This window comes from Podarcis gaigeae, assembly GCF_964106915.1.
Source record: "Podarcis gaigeae genome assembly, chromosome: 11".
NCBI classification, from domain to species: domain Eukaryota; kingdom Metazoa; phylum Chordata; class Lepidosauria; order Squamata; family Lacertidae; genus Podarcis; species Podarcis gaigeae.
In genome coordinates, this window is record NC_139687.1 from 27,712,307 (window position 1) to 27,731,161 (window position 18,855).

Consider the following 18,855-nt stretch of genomic DNA (forward strand, 5'->3'; position numbering starts at 1 on the left):
CTGACATGATTTGAGCATTCCACAATCCTGTTTAAAGTTACCCTGTTGCCTTCACTCAACTGCCTTACTTTGCAACCCCATATATGTTTACTCAGAGGTAAGCCCTATTGAGGTCAGTGGTACTTCCTCCCAGGTAACTGTGTTTAGGATTGCAGCCTTGCAATAATTAATGTAGCACCTTCAACAGTATCTTCATTTCTAAACTTGAACAAAGGCCCACAAGTTTTTCATGACTAGCAGAGCTTTGAACCTAGAAGCTCTTACTCGATTTCTCTCGGCACTTCCAAAGTTTCATGTGTAAATCCTGCCCAAACTGACAAGTAATAAAAATGATGTTGCACAGGCCTGGCTGGCACTCGGATCTCTAAGCAGATCTGTGCAACTGCTAATAAATTTTGTTCACGTACATTCAACAGTGTGCTAGATAGCCTCTTGCAAAATACCTTGGAAACCCAGTAGCCAGGAGCACTTGGCTGAAGTGTGGGTTTAAAGTGCATAAAAGATGTTTATCTAGCAGAAATAGAAGCAAACTCTTGTTATGCTGAATCTACTTTGTTAGTAATAATAATAATTTTATTATTTATACCCTGCCCATCCGGCTGGGTTTCCCCAACCACTCTGGTTGGCTTACAGCATATATTAAAACGTAATAAAACATCAAACATTAAAAACTTTCCAAAACAGAGCTGCCTTCTAAATGTTGTGTAGTTCTTTTATCTCCTTGACATCTGAAGGGAGGGTGTTCCACAGGAAGGGCATCTAAAACTGTTACAACTAAAGCTGTAAGTTTAAGAACTCCAGAAAGGAGGGGAAAGACTTTTTAAAATAAATAAAAAAGGTGTGGTTTCTGTAAAAACAATAAAATGTAAATCAGAAATTTAAAGATATGCTGGGGCCAGCATATTTTTAAATTCATATTTCTGTTCTGCACTACAGCTTGAATCATCTTCGGGGAGTTCAGTTTATGATAGTTTCTGTAAGTGTATTTAATATAGCAGCTGAAATCTTAAAAATGTGGGGTGGGAATGGTTTTCTCATTGCTGAAGTAGCCATGCATAGCCAGAGATCATATATAATATGATCAGTACAGCTTATCTGTTTCTAAAATAATTCAAGAACAGAGCATATTACAACAACCAAGAAAAAACATGAGCATTTAGCGGGCAAGAACTGAAAATAAGTTAAAAGTCCAGTGGCCTAAGAAAATTTTAATTGCCCACCTTAAATGGGAATGTTGCAAGCCAAAATGGAATCACTGAATTGTACAGCTGGAAGGCATCGACGGTGCCTCGCAAGTGTCGCCCTTTTTCCCACATACCTGTATGACGAATTGCCATTTACTCTAGTGGGGAGAGAAAGACAGCACTGCAGAACAATGGGGGAGAGCCTAAGTTTCTTATGGGAAGGTACACATTGCCCCAAAGATTCCTGCATTGCAGGGGGTTGAAGTAGATGGCCTTCGTGGTCCCTTCCAACTCTGATTCTGTGAAATACCATATTTTTCGCTCTATAAGACGCACCAGACCACAAGACGCACCTAGTTTTTGGAGGAGGAAAACGAGAAGAAAAAAATATTCTGAATCCCAGAAGCCAGAACAGCAAGAGGGATCGCTGCGTAGCAAAAGCAGCGATCCCTCTTGCTGTTCTGGCTTCTGGGATAGCTGCGCAGCCTGCATTCACTCCATAAGACGCACACACATTTCCCCTTACTTTTTAGGAGGGAAAACATTCGGTACTATGTAGAGAAAAACACGGTACTACGGTACATCGTGGACTTGCGTTCAGAACAAAGCTGCTCTGTACTCAAGCCTTTCAATACACATGCCATCTCTTCATTTGCATCCTTCCTAGCATAATTGCAGAGATTTTGCTAGTTGGCTTTTAAAGTCTGAACAGGTTTTTTTAAAAAAAAAATTAAAAACTGTAGGGTTTATGCGTTTCTGTTTCAAGATTAGGGGAAGGGCTGAAAGGTTGACGATGCTAACGTCCTTGAAAGTAACCTTTAACAGATTTCCACAAGAGAAGATAGTTTGCACATGTATGCTTATTACCTGCCTACTTCCATCTGCATCATCCCCTGATGCAAACAGCTGCCACACATTTTAACAAGACTGACTACTTCCATGCCTTTTCTCAGGGTTCTGGACCCTGGAAGCAATTTGTATGTTGCTTGTTAAGCTTTCGTGTCACCTGAGGTCACGGACCAGCATTGAAAGAACTGCAAAACTCGTTAGGCAATTCCAAGAGAAGCATTAGACTTGGTTGCTTTTGAGTAAAATATTCGAAAGGTTAAAGCGATGTAACATGGGATACCCCACAGTTTGGGGGCACGGTGTCTCCTCCGAGAACGTTGGATATAAGTGCTTGATTGGCGGGTTTTTTGTTTTAATTTAAAGAGAGAATAGGTTTAGAGGAAGGGGAGAGCCTTGTATGCCTCTCTCTTAGCCAGATGTGCTTCCTCTGGGCTGAGCACCTACCTGCTATTATCCAGGTAGGGTAGCGCCATGGTCTAAACAACACTGAGCCTCTTGGGCTTGACAATCGGAAGGGAGGCGGTTTGAGTCCCCGCAATGGGGTGAGCTTCTGTTGCTCTGGCCCAGCTCCTGCCAACCTATTGTTTAGTTGTGTCTGACTCTTCGTGACCCCATGGACCAGAGCATGCCAGGCACTGCCTCCCGCAGTTTGGTCAAACTCACACTGGTAGCTTCGAGAACACTGTCCAACCATCTCGTCCTCTGTCGTCCCCTTCTCCTTGTGCCCTCCATCTTTCCCAACATCAGGGTCTTTTCCAGGGAGTGTTCTCTTCTCATGAGGTGGCCAAAGTATTGGAGCCTCAGCTTCAGGATCTGTCCTTCCAGTGAGCACTCAGGGCTGATTTCCTTAAGAATGGAGAGGTTTGATCTTCTTGCAGTCCATGGGACTCTCAAGAGTCTCCTCCAGCACCATAGTTCAACACCTGCCAACCTAGCAGTTTGAAAGCACACCAGTGCAAGTAGATAAATAGGTACTGCTGCGTCAGGAAGGTAAACATGATTTCTGTGCCCTCTGGTTTCCACCCCAGTGTTCTGTTGCGCCAGAAGCGATTAACTCATGCTGGCCACATGACCCAGAAAGCTGTCTGTGGACAAACGCTGGCTCCTTCAGCCTGAAAGTGAAATGAGCACAGCAACCCCATAGTTGCCTTTGATTGGACTTAACCGTCCAGGGGTCCTTTACCTTTATCCAGAAAATTCATGGTTTTCTAAGCCCTGCATGCATCAACTGCTCCCTCAAAGAGCAGGAGTTGGCAGTACACTGAGAGCCTGGGAAGGAGGGCTCCATTAGATGAACATAATGATGCCCCGGAATTCATCCTGGTATACCTAGAAAGAAGAAGAGGCGTTCTCAGCCTATGGCAATCCTCTTCTCGCTCACTGAGCTGTGTATGTACAGATAGGACATTTAAATAAATAATGGGGAGATAGAGAAGCAAAGCAGTATAGCAAGGGATTAGACTGAGTTAATGTGATTTCACATGCTTCAGACTTCATTTGGGGGATAAAGACAAAGGTATTTAAAGCATTTTTGAAAAATAAATGTCGTTCCAAGGCCTAGCCATAAGTAACCACTTGTCCTTAACCTTCGGTTTTGTTTAGATTACCATACATTTCTCTGGGGATAAAAATGGCTAAGGGAGGAACTCGGCCCTGACACTGTACCATGATATATCTCTGAACAAGAACAGAGGTAGAATTCCTGAAATATCTGAAGTCATCAGAGGTCACTATGAAGTTTATACAAAGGCTGGACTCCACGGTGTTCCATTTATATTTCATATGTGGATATTCAAACAAAAGTTTACTTTATTTACTGGGAACCTGAGGAAACAGGGAGGTTAAGTCAATAACGTCCCAGACAGTCCTAACAAATTCACGTATTTAGCAGGTATCGGAGGATTGTTTAATCAACATCCTTCAAATGCATTTTTAATGGCTGCACTTAACAGGGTTTTCGTAACTGGTCAAACAAGAGTCACAAAAATGCTAAAGACTCTATCTTCTGATACAATATTGTGTATATTGCCTGACTTTCAGCTATATGGGAATAAAAGCTGTCAGCTACGTTTGCTGCCCTACCACCCCGGCTGATATTTGTAACTGAAAATGAGTAACAGGTGTCATTTTTCCCCCTCCTTACCTCGGTTAAGAAATAGTCCATCTGCAGATGTTACCAAGCCTCCCTACAGAGAGGTGAACATTGCCAAGATGGGCAGAAGCTCTTTCCTCATTTGTTTTTAAAAAAATACCATACAAAGGTAAGAGTCTGTCAGGATGCCTCATACAGGCCCGTTGGTCCATGTAATTGTTCTGATTTGAGAGATGGCTCTTGATTTTTTTGGGATTATTGGAAATGTTTTTGTTCCCTGGGAGGTATTTTTAAAAATTAAAAAATTCCAAGCACTCAAGTGGAGGGTTCTGTTGGACTCCCAGTATCTATCGGCCCCAGGCAGCTCGACCAGTAGTCAGGAATGGAGGAAGCCAGCATCCTAAACCCCGACCCTAAAATTTTATGTGCTTCCTAACTCTTCCACAGAGTCTGGACAGGATATGGCTTGGCATGATCAGCCATTTTGTGTTGTCTTAGCTGTCATAAGGGTGAAGTGACCCTACGCGCAGGCTACAATACATTTCTTTACACAATTTATGTTGTTGCACCTGTTGAACTACAACAACCTCCAACATCTCCAGACGGCATGGCCAGTGTTCAGCAATTATGGGAGTTGTAGTCCACAACATCTGGAGGGCCAGAGGTCACCTAACCTTGCCTTAGTCTACAACCCAAGGACTAAGCAAGCACATGCTCCTATATTTGCTCACATTGCCCTTTCTTCTTCCTTCCACTTCCCTTCTCTCTTTCATGAAACTTAAGATTACAAAATGCTTGGGGCTGGGACCTGTGTAAACCTCCATATACATTACTGGAGAACAAATTTCAAATTTGGAGGCAGTTAAAGCAATTCTCTCAGGTCCAAACCATTAGCGTGAGGCAGTGGAAGACAGTGCCTGGCGTGCTCTGGTCCATGGGGTCATGAAGAGTCGGACACGACTAAACGACTAAACAACAACAACATTTACTGCTTTAATATCTAATGTGGGGTCCCATATTAGAGTGACCACTTATATATCACCACAAGAGAGAAGACAAATTGTTGCAAAATGGGCACCATGGCTTTGGTCCTGCATACCTGAAGGAGTGTCTCCTCCTCCATTGTTCAGCCTGGACACTGAGGTTCAGCTCCAAGAACCTTCTGGTGGTTCCCTCACTGCAAGTAGTGAGGTTGCAGGGAACCAGGCAGAGGGCCATCTCGGTAATTGCGTCCTCCCTGTGGAATGCTCTCCCATCAGATGTCAAGGAAATAAAACAACTATTTGACTGTTAGAAGACATCTGAAGGCAGCCCTGTTTAGGGAAGTTTTTAATGTTTGGTGTCTTAGTGTTTTAATTTGTTGGAAGCTGCCCGGAGTGGCTGTGGTAACCCAGCCAAGATGGGTGGCATAAAAACTGTTATTATTACTACTAACACTACTACCTGCTAATGCAGAGGTGTAAATGTAGAAACAATTCCTATAATTAAAAAGAATACAGCTTATCTGAATGGGGCAGACTCTCCACAGGTGACCTGAGTGCATGCTCAGTCTGTTCCACTTGGTCTAGCCATTGATATGAAACTTTGGTTTTTTAAAAAAGGTAAAGGACCCCTGGGTGGTTACTTTCGGTCAAAGGTGATTATGGGGTGCGTCTCTCATCTTGCTTCAGGGGGAGGAGCCGACGTTTGTCCACAAACAGCTTTCTGGGTCACGTGGCTAGCATGACTAAACTGCTTCTGGTGCAACCAAACACTGTGACAGAAACCAGAGTGCACGGAAACGCCGTTTGCCTTCCCGCTGCAGCGTTACTTATTTATTTACTTGCACTTGTGTGCTTTCAAAATGCTAAGTTGGCAGGAGCTGGGACAGAGCTACAGGAGCTCACCCTGTCGCAGGGATTCAAACTGCCGACCTTCTGATTGGCAAGCCCAAGAGGCTCAGTGGTTTAGACCACAGCGCTACCCACATCCCTACTGTGAAACTTTGAGGATCCTGCTCTCCCTTCTTTATCTTTAAATAGAACTTGGACCAGATAACCCATCAAATAAAGGGTTGTCCTCAAGACAGCCCTTCAAGCAGTACATAAAGTAAGACATCGTCGAGCTATCCCCTATTAATCTTCTCATTTCCCTTTTCCTCAATTATTATTATTGTTATTTTAAACAGTGGGGGTGAATTCTTATTAAGTCAGCAGAAAGTCCAACATTGTCTGCTTCAGCAGCTTCAGTCAATGTCAGGATGAAGAGAGGAATGTCTTTGGCACGCTTTGCTTCTCCCGCTAGCCAGTAGGTGGGTGTGTTTAACAGAGGAAAAAGCAAGGAGGAAGGAGCGTGTCAAGCAGCCTCCCCAGCTAATTAGCTCAGCCTACAACAAAGATAAGCGAGCTGAGGAGGAGGACCCCCTGAAGGGTCTTTTGAATCTGGGCAATGTCTGATTGGCAGATGCTGAGGGAGATTCTTTGGTAATCCAGTTCATCAATGAGCTGCATAAATTCAGGAGAGGGCTGGAAGAATTCAGGCATGTGGTGGACACTTTGTGGATGCAGTCTGCAAGAAGGCAGCCCAAAATGGACAGAACCTTGGAATCTCTACAGCATATAATCTCCCAAGTCCTGCCTCACAGGGACCCTGCACTTGCGTTCAAAGACTGTAAGTACCAAAACAAAGTTTCTGGACTTTGCAGTTGAGTCAGGCAGAAACCTGTAACAGGGATGTTGGATAGATCAGCCCATCAAATGCTCTGCTCTCTCTGTGTGTGTGATGTTTATTAATATGTTTTTTTTCCTGCAAGAGGTAGTGCTGCGATTCTCACTGGCATGGGGGTAAGCCCAAATGAACTCAGTGGTTCTTACTACTGAGTAGATATGCTGTGTAGGAGTAAAACTCGGGGGGGGGGGGCGTGGATTGAGTACTATATTTGCAATCACAGAATAATGTACTATACGTACACACAGAATGGTTTGATTATATGTTTAATAAAGTTTTACCTGAAAACATGCTAAACTGTTTACCGTTTACAATTGTACCTATATACTAAGATTTACATATGTTCTTTCATCGTAACTCTCGTCCTATTTATTTGTAGGAATAATGCTAGTTGCAAGTCACATTCACACTTCAAACTGCATCTGAAAGCAATCCCATTTATACATACTGTTCAATAAAATTTGTATTAATGTCTCTTAAATTAAGTTCCAATAAGTTCTCAGTGTCTCAGACTGCAATCCTGTACACACTTGATTGCAGGTAAGCACTGAGTAGGACTTACTTTTGAGTAGACATGCATACAATTGCATTATAAAACATCTTCAATTTGCTGCCTTTAAGCAGAGACTGCTTACTTTCTAGTTAAAGCTTCGTTTATGGCTCCCTCTGTGAACTTTATAGGACAAGGTGTTAATTCATATAAGAGAGGGCATCAGAATGCAACCCAAAATCTCTTGACTCTGTGCTTAGAAGAGAAAATTCTTATATATTAAAGAGGAAACCAACTTGAAAATTCCCCGGAATTTATCGTGATGAATCAGACTAATAATGTAGTCTCACCTTCTCCATCAGCATGTTTTTTTTTGTTCAGTTCATTGCTTTTTCATAATTTGTGAAAACTGTCAGTTAGAATATTAGTCTAAATTACTCAGTCACATTGTAGAAAAATCACTAGGCTGGCTTTGCTGGGCAACATTTCACAGAGAAAGTTTATTATTATCTATATTACACTCTGCGGCACTATGGGGGAGACACTCTTTGAAAGTATCTGCTTAATTTCTTTGTCAGGAGCTATGGTAAGAGTTAGCAACTTCACCAGCCCTTTGCGTTCTTTCAAAAGGAGCATGGAATGAATGACTTTAAATAAGCAGCTGGTGAGAGAGAGCAAAGTTGTGTATCAGTTATTCCATACATAGTTTGACAGAAATCAAGAGTTAGACAGATAAACACAAATACAGCTCCTGAGGCCACCCAGAAGGAAAACTCAATGCCATTGCATCAGTCCCACGTTAAGCAGCAGTTAACAAACCTTGTGGAGGCAGAGACATCCCACAAGCACAAAGGATTTGATCTAGAAAAGGTGGGGAACTTTCCCCCTCCCCTCCCATTGTGGCAGATTCCTGAAGATCATCTGACAAGGTTTTGATTGAAAATGTATGTACTGGCCTCTCAGACAAAGTTATTGTGACCACCCACAGATTTGTCGGCTGAAAGAATGGCTACAATAAAGCAGGAAAGCACATGGGGCTGGAATACCATTTTCAATGGAATCTTATCACAAAGCGGGGTTAACCATTAAAAAAATAGTTCTTCCACTAGAATATATTGAATATATTGCATCCTGTTAACGGACTTTAGCCAGCTGAATGCTATCAGTCCCTACATTGATGTAGAAGAGGATGAACCTCCAGTAAATCAGTGTTTCAGAAACCTTACTTTCAATATAAGTGTCTGCCATGGGTTTGTATGGACTTGCTTTTTACATTAATTTACTGTTCTTTTCTGTGTTGTCTTTAATTGTTTTATGGCTGCGCTTATTGTATTTTCTACATCACCTTGAGAAATGTATATGGGAGGCTAGTAGTAGTAGTAGTAGTATTTATACATATATTATGTTATTTATTTAGAAGAATTCTATTATCTACATGAGTCCCAAAGGCTGCTTATATTTCCCATTCACTTCCCCAGCAGTTTCAGTATATAAGTTCCTATAAGGATTAAATCCTTATTCCTACAATTATGGTATTTGCCAACCCTTTGCTTTCCCAAACTGTTTCTTTTCCTGGAGTCATTCTTACCAGTATTCAAACCTGAAATGGAGATTTATGTAAAATCACATACGCACAACAAGTTTCATGGCACTATCTTAATGATCAGGGCAGATGTATCGTATGCTGCTTTTCTGCATATTTTCTGCCCCTTTGGAAATGTATGTGGGAGTCAAACAGGAGTTTCATAGAATCATAGAGTTTGTAAGGACACAGAAGATCATCTAATCCAACTCCTTGCATTGCAGGAATATGCAGCTGTACCATATGAGGATAAAACCTGCAACCTTGGCGTTATCACCACCACACTATAACCAAGGCTGAATTTGAAATGTCAAATTCTGTCTTGAACAAGCTAATATTTGAACTTAAAATGCCCTGAATACATATACCAGATGCCGTTTCAGTATCAATGTTTAAGGGAGATATGTTGTTATAAACAGGAAACCAGATGAGAAACCTTGCTTTGCTTGGTCAATAGCATTCTCTAGTTCCATAAGCCAGAGGGAAACAAGAAGATGTGAGTTCTATGAATAGCACCACTAAAGACCAAATATTATTAGGTTGTTATGTTATCCTAATCACCTGGGAATAAGTACCTTTGATAGTATTGGAACTAATTCTGAGTACTCTTTGTGCAATAGGATTGCTCTGTAAATCCCTTAAAGTGGGAACAGAGAACCTGTGTCCCTCCAAATATTGTTGGACTACAATTCCCATCATCCCTGATCTGCTGTCTGAGGCTCATGGAAGCCGGAATCCAACGACAACTGGTGATCACAATTCCCAATCCCAGCCATAAAGGAAGCAAGCAGCACATTGCTATTTTGAAAGAAAGATAATACCGCAGTTACATGATCTGACCACCAAGGTCCATATGGCCAAGACTTGTTCAGTGCTGCAGCATTACAGATATGACATGAGCATCCTTAGACAACAGTAAAAGGGAAGATGGATTCTGTGGAATCTCAAAGGACTTGGGGTTATATGCAACTCAGTTCTACTCAGAGTAAACCCATTGAAATTAATGGACCAAAATTAGTAGTGCCCGTCAATTTCAGTGGGAAGGGGCACTCAACTGGTGTTTTATGGCAGGTGTGTTCTTCACTACATGGTTGACACATTAATAGTCCTTTAGTGGTGGGTTTATTCTGCTTTATTACTTCCGTGATGGTTCCCCAGTGCTACCATATTATTGCTGTCTGGAAGACCACAGCACAACAAAAGCAGTACCAATATATATATTAAAAAAGGCCAGAACATTGGTGGTATGAAATGTAATGGGATTTCAACAGGGAGGTACAAAAATATGGAATGCAGGGTTGTGTGTGACCGCCCTGACAGCATCATGTGAGCAATAAAAAAGGGACATGACTAGAATTGGATACAGCCCTTAGCTTATTTTCATCATGAAGCGGTTATACGATCAGCCCTTTACAATCTTCGCATTTTTCTGAATTATTTGAGCCAATTACTTTGGAGATGAGAGAAGAAAATGCACAATACAACTGATGAGCAGTTCCCTAATTTTTTTTACAAAAAAGGAGGGGCAGCTAAAATGTACTGTGTATTTTGTATCACAAAACCAGCCCAGATGAGGTAAAAAGGGGCAAGAGTGGAACACTAACCTGCCCCTGCAAGGGCTCACTCACAGAAGCAAGCATGCAGTCCCTCAAGCAGCAAGAGGCCCAAAACATTACTCAGAAAGCCCTTTAAGAGGCCTGTACAGGCCACAGACCAGATCCATTTGTCACAGGGAGGTGGGACACATGGACAGAGTGCTCCTTCAGTGTTTCAAGCTATTCGTTCTTATGTGTTACGGTTGACTCAGGTTGTTCCAAGGTCAGCCAGAGGTAACTGAATTAAAAACAGGTTAGAAACCTACAAATTTGTGAACCCTCCACTCAAAGGCTATTTCAATTTCCCAGTGGTTTGGCTTTCTGCAAACTGAAAGGGAATTATGCCTTACAATAATTCCAGGTCTACCCTTGTTTGTAGGCCAATTACATAATCTGTAAAAACCACAAACAAATATCCATGGCCTCATCAAATGGCAGTCTGATGACCACAGTCTTTATGGGTTTTTCTAGAATAAGCATGGCCACCATCATTCTTCACATTTATTGTTTTATTAATCATCTTGGGATCAGAACAGTACTTGAAATGCACAAATGAGAGCGCCTGGGCCAATTTCAAGACACATGAAACTCCTTGTTCAGGGGTCCTAATGCTAGTTTTGAAATTGTCTTTGGCAAGAGGCCTGCACAGGCAGGGAGCCAAGATCCCCTTCTGAAATAACATGATCCTCAAGGCCACCACCAGGAGACCTCACGGAGAAGTGGAAACACACGCTGATGCTCAACAGCTACACAAAGGATTATCTAGGAATAAATCACTGATAACTGCCTCAAGCTGAGGGCAGTGGAAAAGCTTCATGACCTCAACTCAAGTCCTCAAGAGAGGGGAAGCCAGGAAAGTAGAAACATAACTGGATGTTTCAGAAATCAGTTCAGAGACAATGAGTGGAGCAATGCTAGAGAACCTGTGGCTCTTCAGAAGTTGTTGAACTTCAACTCCCATCAGCCCTGGTCAGCATGGTAAATGGCCAGGAATGTTGGGAGTTGTTGTTCAACAACATCCTGAGACACAGGTTCTCCAAGCCAGGAGTAAAGTCTGGCCCTCATTTGACTGCCTTCATTAATCAGGAATCTCAAGCAACTGTTTCAGCTTTTCTAGTGGTACTCCAATATTCTTATTGGGCTAGAACTTATCTGATGAAACAGTACTATACTCTAAGCCAGTGTTTCCCAAACTTGGGTCTTCAGCTAAATTTGGACTACGATTCCCATCATCCTTGACCACTGGTCTTGATAGCTAGGGATGATGGGAGTTGTAGTCCAAAAACAGCTGGAGATCTAAGTTTGGGAATCTGCTCTAAGCTCAGGATGACTATGCATCCACTTCTTTTGTCTTCAAGGAGCAAATTAGACCTGTAAGCAGCAGGTGTGTGTTTCAGAATTGAATCCCTATTGATATATAGCAGGGATATGAAACCTGTCGTCTTCCAGTATTTGTTGGGCTGCAGTGCCCATCATCCCTGGCCATTGGCAATGCTGACTGCTGCTGATGGAAGCTAGAGTCCAGCAACAGCTGGAAGGCTACAGATTTCCCATTCCTGCTGTAAAGGGATGAGAGGAGAGAAGCAAAGCGTACTAGGGTGGGGCAATAGGGAGATACTGAATGGTTCCACTTTCTTCTTGTACCTCGTTGGGGTTTTATTGCCCTCCTGACACTGAAAGAGATCGCTTTTAAAAAGCAGTTTGGGATTAGAAAGTGTAGGCATTGAAAGTATCCCCAAATCACTTTAAAATTTGTCTCCTATCCTACTGTTTTATAGCAGCTTAACAGTACACCCAGTTCTAATGCGCAGGTTCACTGTAGTCCTCTTCAAAGACACCTGAGGACTACAGGAGTTGTTCACAGAGTGCTCAGGATGCATCTCTTGCAAAACGCTGGTGTAGCTAAGAGTGGCTAAGAGATTGACCTGTGAACTGGGGAGTGCCTTGTTCATATTTCCTCTTGTGAAGATGGGAAGGGTGGGCCTTGGGATGGAACCACGCAAGAATGGCTTGGAAATGAAGTGAAGGATTCGATAATGGAAGATGAGAATATGACCAGAGATGATTCAGACAAATGGAGGGTCGTACTCTTGTAATGAACACATAGATGCAAAATTTTAGGTTGTGGTGAATAAGGGTCTTTTGGGTAAATAGCAGTTCTCTCTCTCTCTCTCTCACTCATGATACAGTAGTACCATGGAGACTGAGGCAACATGTGAGGCAATTTATGACAGTGGTTATGGTCCCAATGCCCACATATGACCCTTCACCAGTCAATTACTTTGTATATTTGTAACTCACACCACTTAAAGCTATCCCATAATAATATGCAGATCAGCATGGGTGTGCTGGCCCCCTGCATCTTTGGGAGCTCCTGGGACCCCAGTATCAAGTAGGAGCCCACTTCTGGACCGTCTTGGGTACCCCCTGCCCCTTGACTTCTGCCTCCTCCTCTTCTTGTCTCAGTGCTCTGATCAGCACTGGTCAACTGGTCTAGTTGCTATTTATATCTCCCACAATGCCCCTGGTGTACTGTCGCTCCAAGGCATGTGGGACGTTGAACTGGTAGCTTAGACCTTGCTTCCCTGTGTTGCTCAGAGTACTCCCTGTTAACTACCAGATAAGCCTAACAGGAGCTGACAAGAGGGGACAGGACCCAACTGAGTCCCATGAAACTTGGAGACGTATCAGTGACAGATTAGCCCAACTTACGGTCTTAGCAGTATGAGGGAGTTATAGGCATGTGCACATTTTACAGCATTTTGATTTATAAAATGCAACATGGCAACTGAATTAATATTATATCTGTTACATCCATGTAACGTAACTATTTCAGCCCCATGGCGTTGTTTTTTCTCATTCTACACATTTAAACAATCTGCATGTATCAAACTGAGCCCAACTTTTACAGCTTCAGTCGAGGTGTGTGTTAAATTATAGCCCCTAATGGGAGGCAGCTGTAAGAAGGTGTGCCTATAAGTTATGGTATTTGTTTAAATGATATGGTTTTACTGATTATGTGTCATAGATTGATTGAGGAAATAGAAGACAATTTTAGTAGCCTTGCGACAAAAAAAATAGTCTTTTACTTAAAAAAAACAACAACTGAAAAAACCCAAATATGAAATGTATATTTCTCTGCAGTCAAATGGTTATTTAATAATAGCCTGACAAGTTAGTTAAAACAACTCTTCTTCTGAAAGCCCTTTTAAAGTATAAAACTGACTAAGCAGGAAATACTTACCGTGTGTGTTCTTTATAAACGGATCGTTTGTGACAATGAAATATTCCCAGGGTTATGGCTCTGTTCCACATTGCCAGGAAGATTGCAAAACCTCTGCTTGGATAATCCTCTTCTAAAATAAAAGGCACTGCTAAGTTCTTTGGGCACTGTGTGTCCTGTTTATTTGCAATCTTGGCATGATACATTCTTGTTTTAGTGCCTTCCTTCGTAACTGTATCTATTGCTCAAAAGCTGAGTTTGTTTATTTTTTTAAATCGAGAAATACAAAGGTTCTTTGTAAGGAGCTGATCCTGTTAGTGGGGAAGGGAGCATTCATGGTAGACCATTTCCTATGCCCTGTTGTCTCGTGATCACCTCTCCACCTCTTCCTTTTTCCATTAAAAAAAAATAAAATATTTTCTATTGACACACATTCGTAGGTGGGTGCAGGAGATTAAGTCTCCATATATTCAAAGCACATTTAAAGCACATGGCTTCTCCCCCAAAGAATCCTGGGAACTGTAGTTTATCCCTCACAGAGCTGCAGTTGCCATCACCTTTAACAAACTACAGTTCCTAGGATTCTTTGGGGGAAGCCCTGTGCTTTAAATGTGTGTGGATGTGGCCCAACTACACAAGCTCCAGGGCTGACTTTTGAAGAGCAAACAGAAGGGTTTCTCAGATTTTAGTGCTGTGACGTTTCATGCCAATACAGTGGTACCTCGGGTTACATACGCTTCAGGTTACAGACTCCACTAACTCAGAAATAGTGCTTCAGGTTAAGAACTTTGCTTCGGGATGAGAACAGAAATCGTGCTCCTGCAGCGCAGCGGCAGCAGGAGGCCCCATTGGTCTTCAGGTTAAGAACAGTTTCAGGTTAAGAACGGACCTCCGGAACGAATTAAGTACCACTGTACTGGATATAATAGATACCCACAGCTGACATAATAGGACATCAAAATGTTTGGTGCCCATCCTCTTCCCTGCTGAGTTCAGGACAACCCTGAGACTAAGCTGGGGGAAGGGAGGAAGTTGACAGAATGGATGTGTTAGAGGCAGTTGTATTTTTCTAGAAAAAGAGGTTCCGGAACTCACCATGACCCGTGTTCTCTTATACAGTGGTAGCTCGGGTTAAGAACTTAATTCGTTCTGGAGGTCCGTTCTTTACCTGAAACTAAGGTACCACTTTAGCTAATGGGGCCTCCTGCTGCCGCCGTGCGATTTCTGTTCTCATCCTGAAGCAAAGTTCTTAACCTGAGGTACTATTTCTGGATTAGCGGAGTCTGTAACCTGAAGCGTCTGTAGCCTGAAGCGTCTGTAACCCAAGGTACCACTGTAATGGCAATGGAGAGGTGCCGGAACTGAGTACCAGTGAGTCCAGCTGACAAAAGCCCTGGTTAGAAGAAAACAGCAGGTGGTGGCTGGATGTGGGCAGCCTCCATAGACCAGCCTCTACTGCACAGACTTGCTGACCAGCTAGGAACAGACTCACAGCATAGACATGCTCTGGTCCTCAGCCATTCTCTTTGCCCAGGCTTCCATTTTACTCTGTTCGTTGTTACATTGAGCTCACGACACGGGTAACCTATGCACATCCTTTGTATAATAATTTGATATCACCACCACAATTCCTGTCACACTCATAGTTTTAGACGGTTGAGGTTTAACATGTTTTTTTAAAAAGCCCTAAATATCAGCTTTCCCTTAATGGCTTTTAAATGGAATTGTTACGAGACCTGTGTGCATATGTATGTGTGTCCTTATTAGGGAAAGAGGAGTGATGGATGTAAATCTGGGCGCGGTGCTGTTTTAACAGACCCGATCTAAAAATCTGAACTAGTTTTGGTTTGGAGGGGTTCCCCCCCCATCAGATATAATCCTTTAAGGCATGTTACCAGTTCTGATATTATCAGAAGTCAAAGCTGGGAGGGGGCGGGGAAGAATAAGGAAAGAATATAAGGGGAAGTCTTTGGTGAATGTAAAAGCAACAGGTCACCTATCATGCTTCAATCTACTAGATTGCTTTGATGACTTTCAGACATCAACAGCAAGTAGCAGAGCACATTAAATAAGCATTTAATAAAGTCTGCCGGTCTCAAGGGAGGAATACAACTTTAATTTGGAAAAACAATTCATTTCTTTGTGGCTTGGGTTTTCACCTTTGTTCAGTTTGTGTCAAAGCTTAATTCTACCATCACAGATTGAGATAACCATCTGTTTTCCATTTTAAGTTTTGGTTTAATTGGGGAAAGGGGTCTCCATGACCTTCTGAAAGGTCGGTCAAATCAGTTTTTATTATTCCTATTATTTTACAGAGCCATTATATTTTCCACTTAGATCATCCATAGAAGTCCTTGAGTGAGAGACCAATCCAATATTTACATTCTCTGATTCTCATAGAAAGCAGCTTTTCAGTATAGCTGGTCTATTAAAAAAATAATAATTCTAGAGTGCCAATCACTACTTTGGAGGAAGACGCAAAATAAAGGCTCTTATTGAGCCCTTTCTGGGGAAAAAAGAATTATACTGCTAGATTTATTGGTTTCCAACAGGATCTGGGGACCTAATTCCCCACCAGCAGTTTTACATGCTACATTTTTCATCAACATGCAAGACATTGTTTCAGGTTGTCCTCTTTACCTGTATCAGCCATTTGCCAGAGGCAAGCCATCCCATTTGTGCCACAGATTTAAATAGACTTTAGTCAATGTTTTGTTCCATGCCAACCCCCAATCCCTGAGTGGTGTGAGATTCTAGGGGGTTCCAGGCACTCACCCAGGGTCTGTGTTTCCTTTTGGAAATGAGGCACAGCAGAGACTGCAGGGTATTTATGATATATGGTTTATTTACACACACATATACAATCTGAGCCTACGACGAAGGGATTCACAGCATTAGCACCCCAAAAGGGTCTTGCTTCTCCCATAGGTCCAGTCTAGGATTCAAACAGACATCAAACATCGTGCTCTGCCTGCTGCTCTGCTTCTCTGTCACATAACTCCAGGCTCCCTACTCCAAGCTTCTGGCTCACATTGCTTCTCCCTCTCTACTCTCAACTCTGGCTTTATCTGTTGAAGGAGGGGCCCCACTCATTTGCTGCTGAATTCACGATCCACACACATATGGGAAAATAAAGCCACTTCTTTCCCCACCCCATTCTGTGAAAAATCACATGAGATGGACAGTGGTGTTCCACCCATTGACTCTACCCCAACCATCACATCCTCTGGTCTCTGTCCCACTGACCACATGTTGGGAGCATGTTGGTACAAGTTTCCAGGTCATGAGGAGAGCTTACACATGTTTATCGGGTTTACCTGTTCCGTTTATTTCTCCAGCACATGGATAGCATGGGAATGGGGCCAGGACAACATGGGTGAGATCAATGACTGATTTCTCCCACTCATGATATTGTATATGTGTGATGTATATTTTTTAACACATGAACAAGGTTTAGAAATGTGTTATTTAAAAGGGTTATATATAAATCCTAGGCAGGGCTCTGTAGACAGGATTGCAGCACTGCTTCTCCCTGAATAGAAGTGAGACCAGGAAGGGAGACTGGGCTGTATTTAAGGGAGCAATGCATTGTTAGTTCATTAACCATGAAGCCAACACAAAGTGGCCATTTGTGTCTAGTATTGGTCAGCCAAAATCTATGACCTTTTCAGTTTGTGGATTAGGTCATCAGACTTCAGCCTTGGAAAACAATGAATTTATTGTACATCCAAATTTAATCTGTGGCTTCCTTTGCAGATTTCTTTCCCATGTTGACATCAATGTAAAGTTATAAAAGACATCCATCATTTTTTAATGCAGGGTTGTAGTTTCATTCCCATGCAAATGGAGATATATAGAATCATGGGTTATTACTAATGTATTGTCATTTCTCTGTTTTGGCAGTGAACGTTGTAGCAATGCTTCAGGAATTCTGGGAGAGCAAACAGAAACAGAGAGGTGTGTTTTCAAGTGAAGGCACAGTGGTCTACGAGTCACTAAATTCTCCTGGGCCTCCCTTTGTGAGTTATGTTACCCTGCCTGGAGGAAGCTGCTTTGGTAACTTTCAGGTAAGAATATACGCTGAAGCATTTTAATGAAAAAGGACTCTGCTGCAAGAAATTCAGCCTGCCATCATGACTATCGCTCTCTCTGTCATAACACTAGAACTTTGGGTCAACCAATGATGTTGGTTTGGAACCAAAGGAAGTTTTTCTTCACACCATGCACACATTCAGATTATGTCTGGGCATATGGGCCAGTTTTGCTATGCTGCTTCTTATTTGAGAATAAAGCATTTGTGACTTATTTCCACCCTGATTCTTGAACACAACACATGGGAAGGATCAGGAGTGAAGGAGGCAGAGTGGCCTGCATGGCCCCTCCACCGACATTTCAGGAACCTCCTGTCAAGAGATGCATCAGTGGGACAAAACAAGTGTATACTATAGATAATGATGTATCTCTAAAAGAATTTCCAACTCTTTTAAAAATTCTTATCTTTCTCCACCCTGAATTACCATGTGTCCTGATCCCCTGGCCTACCTGGCAGACGGTGTGCCAAGACAAAGTCCCAAATCCAGAAGACAATTCACACAAGCCAAGTCCAGGAAACACAGTCTGGGTTCAGTCCAAGTAAGCCAAGATAGAAGTTCAGTAGTCAGATACAGTCTAGAGTCAATCTCAAAGTAGAAACCCGTGAAGGTCCAAGGAGAATCCCAGGCAAGGTTCATCAACATGGGCAGTTAAGAAGACACAGTACCTCAGCTCTGCTTCCTTCTTAACCTGTGTCTGCTGATTGCAGCATCTGGGCTTGATGAGGCATGTGACCCTCACCTGCTCTCAGCTTGCCCCAGCTGAGGAATCACATGCCTCCTTCCCTGTCTGGCCAGCTAGTGAACTAGGCTGCAGGCCCTGGCCTTCCTCTACTTCCTGGAGTGCCCTGCCCACTGTTCCCTACGTCTTAGGACCGGCTGTGTTCATGGGGACAGGGGCCTCTGACTCTGGTGAGGGGTCCCGCTACTCGGCTTCCTGTGAACTAGCCCCTGCTTCCTCATCATCCTCTGTCACCCATATTTTCTACTGAGGTCCAGCGCTGAGGGCCTTCTGGCGGTTCCCTTACTGCAAAAAGCAAGGT

The 18,855-nt window shown here is 42.7% G+C and overlaps 1 protein-coding gene and 1 long non-coding RNA gene across 2 annotated transcripts in view; both read left to right on the forward strand.

Annotated features, from left to right (window-relative positions):
* Positions 1 to 5,715, forward strand: part of LOC310827037 — a 75,397-nt gene extending 69,682 nt beyond the window's left edge. The window contains exon 2 of the long non-coding RNA XR_014556157.1: positions 5,026 to 5,715. This is a non-coding gene — a long non-coding RNA (uncharacterized lncRNA). The remainder of the gene's footprint in view (positions 1 to 5,025) is intronic.
* A 349-nt stretch (positions 5,716 to 6,064) lies between these two features.
* The window catches only part of LIX1 (limb and CNS expressed 1), a 41,676-nt gene continuing 28,885 nt past the window's right edge, over positions 6,065 to 18,855 (forward strand). The window contains exons 1-2 of the mRNA XM_083702444.1: positions 6,065 to 6,774; positions 17,625 to 17,788. Coding sequence (XP_083558570.1) covers positions 6,666 to 6,774; positions 17,625 to 17,788 — 273 coding nt within the window. The 5' untranslated portion in view covers positions 6,065 to 6,665. The remainder of the gene's footprint in view (positions 6,775 to 17,624; positions 17,789 to 18,855) is intronic.